Source organism: Cydia strobilella, chromosome 24 (genome assembly GCF_947568885.1).
Source record: "Cydia strobilella chromosome 24, ilCydStro3.1, whole genome shotgun sequence".
Lineage (NCBI taxonomy): Eukaryota > Metazoa > Arthropoda > Insecta > Lepidoptera > Tortricidae > Cydia > Cydia strobilella.
In genome coordinates, this window is record NC_086064.1 from 1,778,345 (window position 1) to 1,797,945 (window position 19,601).

The 19,601-nt window shown below is 39.4% G+C and overlaps 1 protein-coding gene across 1 annotated transcript; it reads left to right on the forward strand.

The window, feature by feature from the left end:
- Positions 1-4,193: 4,193 nt before the first annotated feature.
- On the forward strand, positions 4,194-15,887 carry LOC134752411 (serine protease 48-like). The gene is made up of 11 exons (XM_063688122.1): positions 4,194-4,333; positions 6,202-6,302; positions 6,804-6,929; positions 7,608-7,709; positions 8,665-8,797; positions 10,953-11,104; positions 11,776-11,900; positions 13,362-13,511; positions 14,718-14,847; positions 15,138-15,269; positions 15,672-15,887. Exons 1-11 carry the CDS (start codon positions 4,267-4,269, stop codon positions 15,837-15,839), a joined length of 1,386 nt encoding a protein of 461 aa, XP_063544192.1. The 5' UTR covers positions 4,194-4,266; the 3' UTR covers positions 15,840-15,887.
- Positions 15,888-19,601: the final 3,714 nt, after the last annotated feature.

Sequence of the window (19,601 nt, forward strand, 5' to 3'; positions counted from 1 at the left end):
CCATTACACAAAAAGCAGCAAAAAAATCACGTTTATTGTATACTTAAATATTTATTTTATTCTGTTTTTAATATTTGTTGTTATAGCGGCAACAGAAATGCATCATCTGTGAAAAGTTCAACTGTCTAGCTATCACGGTTCATGAGATACAGCCTGGTTACAGACGAACAAACAGACAGACAGCGGAGTCTTAGTAATAGGGTCCCGTTTTTACCCTTTGGGTACGGAACATCCTACCTAAAAAGCCAATTTTTTTTATGATTTGATTTCCTTTTTTTTAATTGTGCTATGTCAATTTAGACGCATGTTATATTTAACCAAAATAAGAGACATGTTCCATCCAAACAACATTGTAAGGCCACCCTAGCACCAGAACCTTATCAATAAATTATAATGTTTTAAAACTTATCCTATAAACATTTTAATTCAATCTACAAACGCGTGATCTGAGTTTTAAACGTGAGTCCATTTCTGGAGAAAAGCAGTCTATGACTGAAACTGTAGATTGTTAACCAAGGGATGAAAGGCACTCATTGCTGATGATGAGGAATTTTGGCGCTCGAACGCAGTGAGAGAGCCAATTGTCCGAGGCTGAAATGATGCCTTTCACCCGAGTAAAACACTACTTTTCATCCCGAATACGAGGAAAGTAAAATGCATGTGTATTTTTAAAAATATGAATAAATTTGTGGATGCGAGCGGCACAGGATCGGTCGGAGTGGCGAGCCTTGGGCGAGGCCTATGTCCGCAGTGGACGTCTATCGGCTGACATGATGATGATGATGATGATGAATAAATTTTACAGTATTTCTTAAGGGTACTTACTTTCAATTAACAATTTAGGCAAAAGTATAGTTATTTATGGAATGGGGAGTCAAATATCAGAATGGAAATTGTATAACAAAAATCCATTTAAACTCAAAATTTTATAGCTTATCGTAAAAAAATTCAAAAAACGTACTTCGAACGTAAAATGCTCTAGTGCAGACACGTCTAATTTTCTTCACACCTTTTAGAACACCAATGAATCTATTTACGATACAAGTGCGGAAAAGAGGAAATTCGAAACGAGTGGCGATAAATTAAAACACGACCGCAGGGAGTGTTTTAAAACGACACGAGTTGCGAATTACCTATTCGCACGTGTATCGTACAACGTTTTACAGTACATATGGCCCTTTAAACTTTCGACATATGCACGTAAAGTGCTATTTGACGCACTAGTGCGAGAAAGTAGCACCATATGTACTGTAAAATTATATTATGTACACTAGACTACTCTCTAGACTACACTCCCCGTGACCCGTTTTAAAATAATTTAATAGACTATTGTAAGTACAAAGTTTCAGAGCAATCTAGCTAGTCATTTTAAAATGAGAGCGGAATTACGTTTGTATGGAGAACCGAGCTTGCCGGGGACCCTTAAGCAAAAACTATGTAGCCTTAAGGGGATCCCATGCCCCAATGACCTTTGATTTGAATCCCTTAGTTTTCTAATGTTTTTTGTACTTATCATATTAACAGCAACGGATTTTAGCAATATAGTATCAAATATTTACTTCAAAGTTCATTGTTTTCGAAATATTTGGCATCAAAGTTGAACAATTTTAGACCAAAAAATTGGTTTTCTGGCCATAACTTTTGTGTTAATTAGTTTAAAATTAAAAACTTAGACAAATTTTTAGAGACGTCTAAGACGAACCCAAATATGTAGATTTCGTATAAGTAAGATCTTTCACAGTAAACGAGATACGAAAAAAGTGTTTTTTTAGACAATGTTTAAAACAATCATAAATAAATAAGTATTCATTTTTTTCTAAAACCGGTAGACAAAAATGCAGATAAAAGATTGAAGAACCGATAGCCGCTTGTCAATTCTATATGTAGTGCAAAAGTAGGATATACTATTCAAAACTTGTCAAAAATCGATGAAAACCTCATGTAGCCCCTTAACAAATTTTCCTCCATAGTAAATTTAGATACAGATATAATTTTAAACAGTACATTTTAAATACCATTTCATCTACCCATAGTACTTTCCCATTGAAAGCACTTTTGTACTTGATAGCGCTGTAATATGACACTGTGATAGCGAGATGGAAATCATGTGCAAATATAGCAGTAAGTCCACTTAAGATGTAAAGTGTCTTCTTCGATATTGTTCAGCGGTGGAATGGCTGGTTCAGTATGAAGGCGAGGAAAGAAAGTCTTGATGGTCACAATATATATTATTTTATAATGCAAGCACAATATAAGCACCTGTAAGGTGAAATGTGAAGGATTATATTCTAATGTAACCGAAAAAAAAAATATATAAAATAGAAATAGAAATAGAAAAGTAAAATAACATAGAGTACAAAAGTACAAAGCACTCACTGTAAAAAGGACTTCTGTTGGACTTGCCAACAGATATAATTTGTTATAAGTACGTCATTTCTTTTGTGGTTAGGAAATACCGTCAACCGGGGTGAATAGGGATGGCTGGGGTGAATATGGATAAAACTTAAAATGTGATCTGACAAATTCTTAAAAAATGCACCTACAAATTGTATAATTCATCATTTTCCTCGCGTTATCCCGGCATTTTGCCACGGCTCATGGGAGCCTGGGGTCCGCTTGACAACTAATCCTAAGAATTGACGTAGGCACTAGTTTAATTTGTAAGAGTTATTTATTGTTTTTTTTCTCTCTGCACCAATTGTGTCTCTGTTTGGCCCTATGATTGACTGGTAGAGAATGCCATTTGTCATTAATTTGTCACTCGCCACTTCTTCGTGCTCTCACACTATTGAAGACATCAGCTACTGACTGCGATATGTTTGCGTGGCGATGGACGGCTGTGTGCAGTGAATGTCTGAGGTTTTGTGAGAGGATGGATGATAGATGCTCAACTGTAGTAATTTAGTGTTGTAAATATACCATAGTACTAGTTGTAATTTAAATGTAATTAACTTTCATGGCGCATTAGTTTTATACTGTAATGTCATGTAAATGTGTTTTCAATAAATAAATAAATAGCCACTACTGTCAATAAAATTACCGCTCTTACGTACACGGTTACGTAGCTTCAGTTATCAGATACGGTCTTCTTTTATGGAGAAACGCAAAAGATATTAGGTTAGGTATAAAGAATAATCCTTTATTTAGGTACAGGTAACTTATATAAATAAATAAATAAATAAGTATTAAGTCCGCCATTTGTACATTGTCGTACATATTTTGTGCAATAAAGTTTAAATAAAATAAATAATAATTATTATAAGTTATGAAACAAAAGTGTCATCGTTTGAGACGTAATCTATGTTTAATTCTATCCAGAGATTTGGACTTGTATTCTAAACAAGCTTAGGACTAATGTAAAACCGGGCGGAGCGGCGGAAAGCGCCGAAATTTTAAAACGTAATAAATATAAGAGCCTCGGTAGAGAGTATCATTTCGTTCCATTTGGAGTTGAAACTAGGTCCATGGGGTCCCAGCGCGCACAAGTTGTTTGCAGAAATCGCGAAGCGTCTGGTTGACGTAACTGGTGCCGAAGAGCTGGCGGCTTTCTCGCACAACGTATCAGCATTGCGATACAGCGTGGAAATGCCGCCAGCATCCTTGGTACAATGCCTCAAGGGCCTATTTTAGATTTAAGCTAGTTATTAATTTCGTTTACGTAGTACCACTGTATATATCTTGTATGTAAATAAATGTTTCCATTTAATAAGCTTTGAGATGTACCTATAAAACTGAGTTGTTTATATTTAGTTTTTTAGTATAGTTTTTTAATTTATAAATCGTGATAGCATTGTGTGAAATTGCGCGCAAAGTTTGATATATTGTTTATTTAATTTTTAATTTATTATTTTCTCGTGTTAAGGATGACTCACGTTAGACCGGGCCGTGTCCGGGCCGGAGCTTACTTTTCTATGACATGACAGGTGATCACGTGATGCTTTCCATAGAAAACGAAACGCCGGAAGCCCGGACACGGCCCGGTCTAACGTGAGTCATCCTTTACAGGCCATTCCCGGTATATATTCCATCCGTATGACCATTTGAATCCGTTAATTACATAGTACCTACCTATATGCAGTTAATTAATAAGATGTTTCCTTAATCCACACTATACTATAGTTACATTAGCTGCTATAGTTAAATGACAATGACCAACAACCAATAATACCAGTCGAGACAGAACCTGTTTGGCTGCAGACGCCTTGTATTCAATAACTTTGCAAACGAAATATTTGTTGACCATTTTAAAATCATATTTTTCTAAATATGTACGTGTTTATTAAATGTTTTGTGTGTGTTTTGTGTGTGAAATATGTTTTTGCCTTGAACGAAGGTGAATATGATATTTTGTGTTGTTTTCCTGTTTTTTTTGTTTTAATGTGGTTTGTTTAGCGTGATAAACATAGGTAACATATTAAAAACTTTTAACTACAAGGGTTAAATTTTTTAGTTATGGGTCTTTTCTGTAGACATTAAAAAATAAACGAAATTGAAAGCTTAATTTTCTTACTTTGTCCTTATAGGCATGTTTTCTACCTACTTCTTAAAAAATGTATACAAAATGGTTAACTTTTGTATGACTTTTTTTATATAATGTACACAGAAAAGACGAACGTTTTTGACCCATAAGTATGTTATGCACTTACAAAAAAAAACGAAAATGACTAAATAACAAACCACTTGAAGTTATAAAAACCTTAAAGAAATACAAGTCTTACTTAAAAATATTTTAAAACTAAAGTATCATTCTTTCTTCTATTTTTCCTATTTTGTAGACTTACACGAGTATAAAGGTTGACTCACGTTAGACCGGGCCGTGACCGGGCCGGAGCTTCCGGCGCTTACTTTTCTATGACATGACAGGTGATCACGTGATGCTTTCCATAGAAAACGAAGCGCCGGAAGCTCCGGCCCGGTCACGGCCCGGTGAGTCATCCTTTAATAGTCCTTTTAGTTTAATTTATTTATACCCATTCATTCTACTTTAATTTTCTTTACTGATGTCAGTAAAACAGGAAAATGCAGCAAATAATCTAAAGTGGTATTATAATTAGTACATTTACCTCAAACACAGGAAACAAGATGTCTTGGTGTACCTAAGTACCAAAAAAAACCCTCTATCCATTCTATAGTATAATATTTTAAATGCAAAAGTGTGTCTGTCTGTCTGTTACCTCTACACGCTTAAACCGCTGAACCGATTTAGTTGAAATTTAATTTAGAGATAGTTTGAGTCCCGGGGAAGGACATAGGGTAGTTTTTATCCCATAAATCATCCTTTAAGGGGTGAAAAGGGGGGTGGAAATTTGGTGGAAGACGCGGGCAAAAGCTAGTAATATTGTAAAATGCGAAAGTAACTGTCTTTCTGTTACCTCTTCACGCTTAAACCTTTTCGTTTGTATCTCTCTCAGTTACTTAAAGGTTAGCTGGTAGAGATCCCTTAAGGGGATAAGTTCGCCTTTGTACACATTTACTGTATTCTCTCTGTGTTATGTGCTTGTTTTGTGCAATAAAGTGTTTACTACTACTAAACCGCTGAACCGATTTACTTAAAATTTGGTATGGAGATAGTTTGAAGCCCGAGGAAGGACATAATAGTTTTTATCAATTATCATCATAGGTTCCAAAAAATCGACAATGTCACAACTCTCCACTGCCACAACTCACCTCGGTCTCCCCTATATACAAAATCCAATCTGTAATGACGACACAAATACCTACATAGATCAAGTTGCTTATGAAAACACCCAAATCACCATACATGTGCCTTTAAAAATTGAGGAGTTCCCTCAATTCCTCAGGGATCCCATCATCAGATCAGAACCAGATTAATGTGGGACCAACTTGGAAGTAGCGCCTTTCGAACAAAAAAAGAATTACTCAAATCGGACCACGGGTCTCGGAATAATCGGTGAACATACATAAAACAAAAAAAAAATTGCCACAACCGAATACAGAACCTCCTCCTTCTATGAAATTGAAGTCGGTTAAAAAAATAGCCACAACCGAATACAGAACCTCCTCCTTCTATGAAATTGAAGTCGGTTAAAAATGACACACGTCAAAGACACCTCGATCTCTTTTTGTGTAGTCACAAGTGTCACAACTCACAACACGCACCACCATGCACAGTTGTACCCACGGTTGTGCCTATGCTTAGGCAGTAGGGGAAACACTTTTATGAAATGATTGTTTATTCAGGGGATCCCTGCATGGCCAACAATGATGCTGGCGTATGCAAGATATTAGATGACTGCGACTATGCCGTCAAGCTGCTGACTATTGACGAAAAGAAACCCCCAGTAAGTAAATGATACATTAACGGCGCGATTCGGGAAATGAATTAGAGATCCACTAGATATGAAATAGTAAAGATATGTGACGTCCCACGGGCAAAGGTACCTTATGGCGGTTGGACCTTACGCTATTATTAACGCCGCTCCAATTAATATTGGATGGCGCTTACGTCGCATAGCGCCGCAATAATTGCGTATCTTTACTATTTCATATCTAATTAATCTCTCGAATCGCGCCGTTAGAGGCTGGCAATATCTAAAAAGCGCACACTGTCTATTTGTATTGGAGTAAATGAGATAGAAAGAAAAGAAAAAAAAAGAAAAAAAAGGGAATTAGAATGAAACAGGTATTTAAAGTAAGTGGTTTTAAAGTTTAGAAAGTCTTTCTTCGAGACCACGGGGACAGTGCCGTCCTCAAAACGTCGGAAGTAATTTTAAAACGTAATTAGACGCGATTGAAGCCCCATTTTCGTAAATAATAATGAAACATAAACATATATTTCTCAGATGTGCAGATGGAAAGGTAGCACCAGAATCGTGTGCTGCCCCCTTCAGGATCGCTCCTACAACGTCGGGGCATTTCGGAGCTACTTTGGGGGCTCGAACAATGGGGTACTACGGTCACAGGACATGGTAAGATAGTTTTTGTTTTAGCTGCCCTCTCCAAAACCGTTGCTACAACGTCGGGGTATTTCGGATCTACTTCGGGGGTCGAACAACGGGGTACTACGATCGCAGGACATGGTAAGATAGTTTAAGTTTTAGCTGCCCTCTCCAGGACCGCTCCTACAACGTCGGGGTATTTCGGAGCTACTTCGGGGGTCGAACAACGGGGTACTACGGTCACAGGACATGGTAAGATAGTTTAAGTTTGAGCTGCCCTCTCCAGGACCGCTCCTACAACGTCGGGGCATTTCGGAGTTACTTCGGGGGGTTGAACAACGGGGTACTACGATCGCAGGACATGGTAAGATAGTTTTTGTTTTAGCTGCCCTCTCCAAAACCGTTGCTACAACGTCGGGGTATTTCGGAGTTACTTCGGGGGGTCGAACAACGGGGTACTACGATCGCAGGACATGGTAAGATAGTTTTTGTTTTAGCTGCCCTCTCCAAAACCGTTGCTACAACGTCGGGGTATTTCGGAGCTACTTCGGGGGTCGAACAACGGGGTACTACGGTCACAGGACATGGTAAGATAGTTTTTGTTTTAGCTGCCCTCTCCAAGACCGCTCCTACAACGTCGGGGCATTTCGGAGTCACTTCGGGGGGTCGAACAACGGGGTACTACGGTCACAGGACATGGTAAGATAGTTTAAGTTTGAGCTGCCCTCTCCAGGACCGCTCCTACAACGTCGGGGTATTTCGGAGCTACTTCGGGGGTCGAACAACGGGGTACTACGATCGCAGGACATGGTAAGATAGTTTTTGAATGCCATCATGCCATCTATAGCATTTAAGACACTAATTTAATTATTATCTTTGGTAAATAGAGCAAATTAAGGTGTTACGTAATTTATAACACTGAGTAACGTTCTAAGTTCTAAGCAGTGCCGCCAAAGAGTATATATGCTGTTAAGACAGATGAAAGATGACATCGAAAAAAAACAATTGAAGCGATGCTGTCAATCGTGTCAATCAATCTCCAGACCACAGAACTAGCGTAAGCATAAACATTCTAGGTCTGTGCTCCAGACGAGAAGGGACAGGAGAAGGTGACGTCTGTGGCGGATTCAACTGGTTTGCTCAAATTAAGAAATGTGACGTGTGCAATCAGTCTTGCCTAGTAAATCCTGTGAGTTGGATATCGTATTGATTGTCCTCGTCTTCCGCGATTGAAGGATCTAATCTTTAATATGATACGCCCACAATTCCTGACAGATTCAAGTCTCTGACCTTGTAAGCCCACTAGGTCTTTGTTAAATACTTGAAAAACCATGAATTTTTCGGGTCTTTGTTTGATTTTGTCAATTTTCTCTACTAAAGACTTCTGTTACGACAAGAGTCAATTAGAAAAGTTTTAAGCAGACTAAATTTGCATCTAAATTAATCCAATTTGTTCTATATGGACCTTAAAGTGTCGCGGTAGAGCTGCTCAAAGTTGCTTGATTATTTTCAAAGCCATATTATAGTACTGTCCGCGCGCGAATTCCGTGCACGGCTGAGGAATTGGGGCGTCATGACAGAGTGGTGTCATTTTGTACGTACGGGCGCGGCGCACACCCTCTCACTCCGAATGCACTGAATTGGCGCGCGGACCGTATATGATATGATACATGCATACCAGTCAAATCGGTAGCTCTTAAGATCCTCAATCATTAGCCTTCGTTAGATCATTGAATGCGACATCCTATATAGATTGTGTTCCCAGACCTGCCGGTACGACGGCAGCCTACCCATCCTGTGCTGCCAGAACGTGCCCGAAGCCGCTCCCCCCGCGGAACCAGTTGGCTGCCCCCCCTTACAACTGCCATCGGGGGACAGAAACGACATCCCTTTTAAAAGTAAGTTGAGTAAGTATGAGATGGTTAAACCAAAGATAGATATAACTCTGTAATAGATGAATACAGTCTAAGGAAAAAACGTGCCTTGATTCTCGATCAGATGGCGCCACTAGCTTTGGCCTACTCTCGTATAGAGGGCGTTGACGGTTTCCTTTGTTATTTATAATTTTAACGCATATCAGTGAAAGAACATGGGTCAAAATCATATGAAAATAATTAATGCAAATAAAAAATCATTTATCCATATTTAAATACATTTAAACGTATTTTTATAAATCTTCATTTTTAGTTTTAAAGTATGTCGATAGATGGCAGTGAATGTACAGTGGTTACAAAATTTACTATGATAGTACCGCTCTATCTTATTATATCCTCTTTGGTTGAACGCTTAGAAGAAGTCGGCAGGCGGCAGTCTGCACTGTGCAGTCCATATGGCTTATGACCGCACATTAACAGGAAATGAGAAAGAAGAAATTAAAAGTTCAACGTAACGAAATAAAGAATACAAAGAAACTTTCAAGGATTACATTTTTAAACAACTTATTAATATATTAAATATATTAATAACGGGTCACTCACGTATTTTAAGTCGAAAAACGCTCGACATGTTTCACTCCGTACCAATAATGCCGTAAACGAGGGTAGTTTCTCGCCCCCCCTGCCGCCACCGGCGCCCGCGCGGTTATCGGGCGCGGAGGACTGCGGCCCGCAGTCTGCGCCGGTCCGTCACCGTCAACGCAAGCTCCTGATGACACTTCTCGGTACAGTTAAACATGTCGAGCGTTTTTCGACTTAAAATACGTGGGTGACCCGTTATTAATATATTTAATATGTCTGTGTCTCACGGAAGTTTTGTTATTAAACTTATTGATCGAATTTAAACTGTTGTGAGACATACTAATATTAAAGGAGACCTAGGCTCTCCGAAACATACTAAAACAAGTGAGTCTAAACCGTGAAATTATTTACTTACTAATAGTCCGTATCACTGACCCAATCAACTGGGAAATATAAAATAAATGAACTTCACAATAATGGCTGACCAAATGTTGGAATCCCCCGTACTGTCCCCCGTGGAACTGGATACGTGCTCCCACTTGGTTGATTTTAAGAGTCCCCGGCAAGCTCGGCCGAATTGCACCTCCCCATACAAACGTAGTTCCGCTCTCATTTTAAAACTACGTGATGGATTGTAATGAAACTTTGCACATGCAATGACATGAGGTATATCTAGGTCTGTTAGTTTATCTAGGTCTGTTATTTTATATAGCTCCTGTTTATAAAACAAACGAAATAGAGAAAAAACAAGTTTTTGTATGAAAAATTTAAATTCGATGTATTTTTTAACTATGATATCTGAAGCTACATAAACTAATTACAGACATAGATAAACCATATCCTATTGTAAATACAAAGTTTCAGAACAATCTAGCTAAACGTTTCAAAATGAGAGCGGAACTTAGTTTGTATGGAGAACCGAGCTAGCCAGAAAGTTATTAAGGGGGTACTTTGATAGGGCAGTATTATGTAGGTACAATGATGGCTAACGCGTATGAATTCGCCGCTAGGGGCGCTAGTGTAGATGGTGGTATTTTCCATAGTTCGAAATGTCAAATGTCACTTGTCACTTCAATGACTGACAGCTGTTCTTTAGTCTTTTGGACCACCATCAACAGAGGCGCGGGACTTCCGGTTCGAGCGCCATCTTGATAGTTAGCATCGTGATTAATTACTTTGTTTTTTGCTCATTAATATTGTTTAAAGTGTAATATTGATAGCTTATTATACAGTAAACTAATGTGGTAGTGTGCAGTAAATGGAGAATTAATTTTGAAGCGCGTTTAACCACCATCCTGGAGTCAACGGCCGGTAGTCCACGTGCTTCTTGTAAAGTCTAGCTATCGATTTACAAGAGCTAACAAATCACCGTACACTGTCTTGTACAACCGTAAAATTTTTGTCGTTTTTAAACCTCTTAATACCTTGATACTGGCGAAATAGTCTCACTGGGCTGAAGCCATAATTTTAAAAGAAGAAGAAGAACAGAGGCGCCAACTGGTGAGCAAAAAAACGATAGCCCTCATTCCGTATACCATTTCGTACAATCAATATGAAAGTCTCATACGTGACAGTACATCACAGTCTTATTTTTCAGAATGCCTAGAGTACCAGCGCTACGTGAACGTATGCGTGTCCAGCGATTCGAACCCGGACTCGTACGTGAGAGAAGACACGTGCAGCGTTGAATCATTCGGCGACAGGATCACTGGAGGGACGCCGGCGCACCGCAACGAGTTTCCACACATGGTTAGTAACTAATGTAGTAAAGAAAATCGTCTCGATGATGGGATGATGAGATGACGGGTGACAGAGATGTATGGAAGAAAAAGACATGCTGCGCCGACCCCAAGTGAATGGGACAAGGGCAAGCGAATGATGATGATGGTACTTGGGCAGGCTTAAGGGGACTTCAATGATATGGTTGCGGCTAGGTTCCAGCGATGTTGCGAATATTCGCATCCGCATCCGCATAAAATCGATGCGGAGCTTAATGCGGATGCGGATGTGGAACAGGTAGGTACAGGAACGTCTTAGTGGCGGCGTAAGTGCTAGGTAATTTCGTTATTAGCCAATAGGAATTTTATTTCGTTTTTGTGGTTCGTCGATAGAGCACTTTAGCCTATGACGGACAGCGACAAGAAGTGAAAAGTTTGTTTTATTCGGACTTTAGTATAGTAATGCGTATGTGGGGCAACTATATTCTTGTTCAAATACTAAAAGATGTGTTTTTTTTTTAATAAAAATGACTAGTGTAATATTTGACGTTTTTTATGTGCCTAATCTCGACATCCGCATCCGCATCCGCGGATGTGAGCCTTTAAAAATCCGCATCCGCTTCCGCGGATGTCAAAAAATCGGCATCCGCAACATCCCTGCTAGGTTCGTGTAACTCTCAAGGTAAATGTTCCTTGTTACAGGCACTGTTAGGCTGCAGAAATACTGTAAACACCGGACTTGGACCCGTGGTGTGGGTGGCCGGAGGGTCACTTATTAGTGACAGATTCATCTTGACGGCGGGACATGTACTCTCACATAGAGACTAGTAAGTCACTAACAGTATTAAGAGCGCGACACACTACTGCCGTGTCAGACGTATAAAAAAAAATGTTTATTTATCAAAAAATTATACATTGTTTTATTAACCTATGATCTCCACACTAGGCTAGGCCTGTCTTGTGGAGTCAGTTGAGACAATTCCAATTTTTAATTAACATCTTCCTACGCTGAAGTTTTGACATTGTGCTAACTGAAAAATTGTGTGTATCTCTGCTATCTTTAGATATCTATGTGTGTAAACAAGAAAGAGGAAAACCACTCTCCAAGCGGATGGCCCCACCTCGTATCCCTGTCATTTAATTTAATTATACACATAGCTTTAACATGAGACAATTCATGCCTGAATTGAGCCCCATTTCCTTTACATCAGATCTTTTTGATACCTAAGACATATATGTAAAATAATACTGCTTGCACTTGGCGGGCCATAATTCTGTAACTTAAATTATATAAAATAAAGTTTTATTCTATTCTCCCAGGTAGCAAAATGACGTCATTTGACGTCATTTTGCTACCTGGGTCTATTCTATTCTATCTTTAGATAACAGAGATACGCCTAACCAGTGCAAAAAGAAACTACACCCTATGCTTAACATAATACTTAAACAAAATTTCAAAAAATGTCTTTAGTTACCGAGATATTTCATATTTTAATATAGACGTTTTCGAATTATTGGACATTGAGTTATGGATGACTCACGTTAGACCGGGCCGTATCCGGGTCGTGTCCGGGCCGGAGCTTCCGGCGCTTACTTTTTTATGACATGACAGGTGATCACGTGATGCTTTCCATAGAAAACGAAGCGCCGGAAGCTCCGGCCCGGACACGGCCCGGTCTGACGTGAGTCATCGTTTATGCGTATCTCTTCTAACTCAAGTTAAAATAATTATGCGTAACTTGCCAGTTTTTTTACGACTGGATATCTACTATCTCGAGTTATCATAGTTTCGCGTAACCACACGCAGCTTAGGTAGTACGGCGTTCGGCCTGACTCGCGGTGAGGCGGGGCGCGGAGGCAGAAGCGGGAGGGTTGCAAAAAAAGGGTAACGTTTACAGGTCTATGAAAAGGGACCTTATTGTCTATGGCGCTTACGCAGCACAGCGTCGCGCTGCATTGTATTTATATCGGAGCATTGTTTATAATGGCGTAAGCGCCATCGACAATAAGGTCCCTTTTTAGGGTTCCGTACCCAAAGGGTAAAAACGGGACCCTATTACTAAGACTCCGCTGTCCGTCTGTCTGTCTGTCACCAGGCTGTATCTCAAGAACCGTGATAGCTAGACAGTTGAAATTTTCACAGATGATGTATTTCTGTTGCCGCTATAACAACAAATACTAAAAAGTACGGAACCCTCGGTGCGCTAGTCCGACTCGCTCTTGGCCGGTTTTTTATAGAAAAATACCACAATTAATGAGCGTTACTAATTACTTTAATACATTTGCAGTGGCCTCCTCCGCTACGTGCTGCTCGGAGCAACCAACAAGTCAGAAGCCCGAGATGGTCTACTGTTCAACATCATTAGGTTCATACCACACAAACTGTATCAAAAAAACGAGAAGAAACATGACATCGCCCTGCTAGAACTTGATAGAAGGTAAAATTGCATTTATTACCTACTAGCTTTTGCCCGCGACTTCGTCTGCGTGGACTTGTAACAGCAGCTAAAGTAAGTATAGCGCCTGGAAAAATTCATCAATTGAGCATATTATGCACACAAATTAGCAGGCACTTCATTAATTATCTCAATTCCACCCCGCTTTTTACTTTCTTAAGAGATGATTTTCGGGATAAAAACTATCCTATGTCCTTCTCAGGGACTTAACCTATCTCTATGCCAAATTTCATTTAAATCGATTCAGCGGTTTAAGCATGAAGAAGGAACACACAGACAGACAGACTTTCGCATTTATAATATTATAAGTATATAAGTATGGATAATAGTAATGGACTAGCGACCCGCCCCGGCTTCGCACGGGAAAACCTTAACAAATTATACACCTAACCCTTCCTCATAGGCCATATGAACTGCCGGTGTAAAAGTTGTGTAGACCGCGCACGGTCTACCCTCATTCGTAAGCGTCGGCTGCGTTCGCTTTCAACATTACCAGGTCGCGTTCACACTAGAAGGATGTAACCAAATGGAGTAGCCATTAACGGGCGTTCCCCTCTGTCGAAAATAATCGGTTAATGGTCATACACAGTGTATGGACTGACGTTTATCTGACATGGCTATTTTGACGTTACGTATACATTTGAACGCAAAATACGACTTGTTAAAACTAATAATTGAAGGGAAGATTGAAGGGAAACGAGGACGTGGCAGAAGGAGAATATCATGGACAAGGAACATAAGAGTTAGACGTGGACAGTACAGAAAAACTAATTCGCATGACTACGGATAGAACGGCATATAGGCATAAGGTCGCCAACCTCTGGGATGGAGAAGGCACTTGAAGAAGAAGATACATTTGAAGTTCCTCTCCCCCGCAAAAATTGACAGACTTTTTTGTACAGCAAATTACAGACAAGGCGTCTTGGTTATATGAGTTATATCTTCCTAGCGTTCACACTTGTTGGTCTGTCCAAGCACACTACACTCTAAGAGCCAGTTGCATCATCCACATTTGACAGACTGATCAACAGCAATTGGCCGTGAACTATAAAACTTCCCATACAATAAAATTTTGCGAACGCTTTAACGGTGACAGACGGTTTGGTGCAACCGAACCTAAGTCTAGTGAAACTAATCTTGAATCATTCAACTGTCCTAGTCTTCCTAAAATATGGTGCTTTTTTTCAGGGTAGAGTTCTCAGAGTTCATCCGGCCCGCGTGTCTACCTTCCCCAGCTATACCTATAACTACGGACCGGATCCTAGCCGGGTGGGGCAAGACCGGAGAACAGGCTAGTGAGTCACAAGTACTTATGAAGGTACGTAGGTAGGCGTAGATAGGTAAACTAGGATATATGTACCTAATACTTTATACTACAGATCAGATCGGGGAAATCCTGAAGAAAGGCCAGGTCAAGAGCACCCTAAACCGGCGAGCGTGTATGAGGAATGTTATGGAAGTGAAGGAAGCGAAAGAGGTATGTCAGGATCGTAGCAAGTGGAAATCCGTGGTCTCTGCCTACCCCTCCGGGAAATAGGCGTGATTATATGTATGTATGTATGTATGTACTTTATACTAACTGAGTACAGTACCTATACTGTTTTGCAGGTGACGGTTCCCGAATATGACTATGAATCTTACTGCAAGCAATTCTTCTCGCAAGCAGCAGATAATTTATTTGACAAGGAAACCATGTTGTGTGCTGCAGGCGGTAAAGGTGACAATAAGGACTCTTGTCAGGTAAGATGTCAGATTTGTCAGGTAATCAGTCAGATAATTTATTTGACAAGGAAACCATGTTGTGTGCGGCAGGCGGCAAAAATGACAATACGGACTCTTGTCAGGTAAGATGTCAGATTTGTCAGGTAATCAGTCAGACAATTTATTTGACAAGGAAACCATTTTGCGCACTGCTGATGGCAAAGATCAAGATAAGGACGCTTGTCAGGTAATATGTCAGAAGCCTACGTCATCATGCTGTTCACAGGTTCACGATGACGTAGCCTTGTGTCAGTCACGTGGTTCGCGAGTCTCGGATGGGAGTACCAGGCGGAGTATATTATTATACCATGGTACAGTGTTAGTTTGCTCCGACACTAGTAATTGTTAAGGCAAAATCGAAGTCATGTATTTTGTTCCCAGGGCGACAGCGGCGGGCCTATGATGGCGTACGCCCGCGACATACATTGCTCGTTCGTGGTGCGCGGCATAGTGTCTTTCGGGCCCCGCTGTGGCGCTGGTGTGCCAGGCGTCTATACAAATGTGCAGTATTATATGGCGTGGATACAAAGTGTCGTGTGGCCGAAATAACTACAAGTGTCGCGTAGATTGTTTAATAGTATATAGAACTATGTATCAATACTCATAGGCTTAGAAACAAAATTAAAAGTGTGAAAAGTCAGTCTTCGGTGGGACTTGAACCCACGACCACCTTAATTCTTCAAGGCAAGAGTTAATAGGTATCTCATAGGTAAGCGTGCTCCACCGTAGACCGCATCATCACTTACTATCAGGTGGGATCGTGGTCAAACGCCTTACATCATAAAAAAAGTTAGCTCGCAGTAATTTGGCTGTCATTTCGTCTCGTAGTACTTCCGAAAGTGCTTACAATCAGCGTTTTCTGACCGTATCTGCCCCGTAGACAGGGCTAGAAAACCCAATGGTATTAGTTAATGTAGAAACTACATATGTAGCATTTTCTATGAAAAGGGACCTTATTGTAGATGGCGCTTACGCCGCACAGCGCAGCGCGGCATTGTATTTATATCGGAGCATCGTTTAAAATGGCGTAGGCGCCATCGACAATAAGGTCCCTTTCTATAGAAAATACCACATATACCTACATGACCTATAGCGGAGGTCAGTTCAATACGGTGATAAATTGCTTGCTCGCGCTAAAAATTGGTTATCATTCCTGGCGTCTCATGGTACTTCGGAAAGTGCTCAGTGAAAGTGATAGTGGTACTATCCGTATTATACTTCTTGGTAGCTCAGATGGAGCACCGGGCTAGCGATCCGGTGGTCGTGGGTTCAAGACCCAACCTAGACAGTTAAATTTTCCACTTTTAATTTGTTTCTAAGCTTAATAGCATCGTTCGCAGACGTTACTGCTTGATACAAAATTAATTTAGCAATACTCATGTTTAGACTACGTACGAATAAATCGTATTTCAAACAAATTATTGGTTTTACTAACCCCATTTATCTTTATTCTTAATTATATGTTTCGTTTCTCGCTTCTAAGGGGCTGTCAACACCCAATGTCCTTGAAATTGATGTTACTTAAGCAGTTTTTTAAGAAAAACTATTTGTTTTAGTAAAGCAAAAAAATGTAAAAATCATTATATTTCTAAGACCATGGCCGTACTCGATACATGATTGAACGAAATCGCCTGGATAGAAATAATTGCAAAGATTGGTCTTAAAATCACCATTAAACGGTTCTATGTCTTTTTAGGGTTCCGTAACCAAAGGGTAAAAACGGGACCCTATTACTAAGACTCCGCTGTCCGTCTGTTTGTCCGTCACCAGGCTGTAACTCATGAACCGTGATAGCAAGACAGTTGAAATTTTCACAGATGATGTATTTCTGTTGCCGCTATAACAAATACTAAAAAGTACGGAACCCTTGGTGCGCGAGTCCGACTCGCACTTGGCCGGTTTTTTTACTTATGGGTCTGCATTTAAAATCACACTTTTAAAATATTTATACCTAAACCGCTAACGATTTACTCCTATACAAATAGACAGTGCGCGCGTTTTAGGTATTGACAGCCTCTTAAACAATGATACTATGCTGTACGCAGTAAGACGATGAGGGACTCCTGTCAGGTAAGATGCCAGATTTGTCAGGTAATTTGTCAGATGGTTTCCTTTATATTATTAAAAAGCACTAATGTAAGTAAAACTATGTATTTAATAACATTAAACTTAAATACATGGAACAAAATCCTAAGTCATCATTAATATTAATATTTAAATACCATTTTGATAAAAAACCATTCCATTCATACCATACAAGTCATACAACTAAAAAGCTTAGGCTATTCACACACTGACACCCAATATAGCAAGGCAAGAGAAATTTTAGTTCCAAGGGGAAATTGCAAAAAAAAATTACGTAGGTAAACGTGGTTATTTAGGTTGGTCCTGTGTAGTTGATTCCATTGTGTTACGAAAATTAACCATGTAATTTGAGTTAAATTGGATTTATTGTACTTAATTAACACTCTTTCACGCGTGTAACTTTAATAGAAACTGCTTAATTGTCGTAACACAATGGAGTCAATTAACTTAAGACTAATTACAACTCCTTAATTATGTAATATTTTTTTACAGTACATATGGTGCACAGCATAGGTGCACATTACCAAAGATAGATATAACTCCGTAATAGATGGATACAGTCTAAGGAAAAAACGTGCCTCGAAAATCAAGAAAATTTGATTCTCGCTCAGAGGGCGCTACTAGTTTTGGCCTACAGTCGTATAGATGGCGTTGACGGTTTCGTTTGTTATTTAACAATTTTAACGCATATCAGTGAAAGAACATGGGTCAAAATCATAAAAATAATTAATGCAAATAAAAAAAATCATTTATCTATATTTAAATACATGTTATCGTATTTTTATAAATCTTCATTTTTAGTTTTAAAGTGTGTCGACAGATGGCAGTGAATTTACTGGGGTTACAAAATTTACTATGACAGTAACGCTCTAGTATAAGTTACTCTATGACATTACGTAACTATGTCGAAAATTTAAAGAGCCATATTATGTAGTGTAAAACGTTGTACTGTACGTATAGGTAATTCGCACTCACGAATCATTCGCGTTTAGGTAATTAGGTAGGTAACTCGTGTCGATTTAAAACACTCCCCTCGGTCGTGCTTTAATTTATCGCCACTCATTGCGAATTTCCTATTTTTCGCACTTGTATCGTAATGTACTATTACAGCGGCGAAAATATGTCAAAGATTTAAAGAGCCATATTATGTAGTGTAAAACGTTGTGTTTGCGAATTTCCTATTTTTCGCACTTGTATCGTAATATATTCACTTTTGCAATTCTCTTTAAAGGGCATATACATGCATTTGCCATAGTGTCAGTATGTGAAACGCCTTATTTCATATAAAAATAAAATACAGCCATTTTCATTTAAGTACATAATAATTTAATTACAATTCTACACCTAGGTCCTCTTTGTGATGTAGATCCCGGGGTCCGTTTGGCAACTTAATCCAACAATTGGCGCAGGCACTCATTTACGAAAGCGATTGCCAGATCTTATAACCCAGAGGGGGAAATAGGCCTTGTATAAAATAATCCAGTTTCCTTATTATTCATTATTTCACCGTAGAGTAGTAAATATAAAACTATAAATACTCCACAAAGAAAGGACGCTTATTTACCACGAGCAATTTCGTTCAATTTCAACACAATAGATGTCGCGACGAACGAAAAGTCTAATGCTCAACAATTTTCAGCTAATATTATAACCGGATTAACCGGAACTCCTCAACTCCTGCTTGTAATATTAGTTGTAAATTGTTGAGCATTACACTTTTCGTCAGTAGCGACACTCGTGACATCTAGTGTCAACCCAGGTAGCATTTACACGTCATTATGACGTCAGCGACGTCATTATTACGTCACTATGACGTCGCTGACGTCGAAGTAGCGGTACTGATAAATCCGCTACTTGACGCTAGATGTCGACTACGAATTTAATAAGCGTTTTGGTAACAAAACTGATGTATAGAGTAGAGATGCAACGAATATTCGGTCAATATTCGGTATCCGGCCTATTCGGCCACAATTTCACTATTCGGCCGAATACCGAATAGTGGCATAGTATTCGGCCAAATACCGAATAGTGGCATAGTATTCGGCCGAATACCGAATAGTACGTTAACACGTAGATAACGGTAAAAGAGGGGTAGAAAAGTAACAAACTACAAATGATCAATTATTAAAATCAATATGTGACGTTTTCAACCAAAAGGTACCACATTGTCGCTTGTTGATAAAGTTGATTTCTAATTAAAGCTATATGGAAATAGCCCCTTACTGA

Coding starts and splice junctions, on each gene's coding strand:
- LOC134752411 (XM_063688122.1), top strand. CDS start 4,267: ATGTACGTGTTTATTAAATGTTTTGTGTGTGTTTTGTGTGTGAAATAT. Junction 7,710..8,664: donor TACTACGATCGCAGGACATG/GTAAGATAGTTT, acceptor TTGTGTTCCCAG/ACCTGCCGGTACGACGGCAG. Junction 11,901..13,361: donor GTACTCTCACATAGAGACTA/GTAAGTCACTAA, acceptor ATACATTTGCAG/TGGCCTCCTCCGCTACGTGC.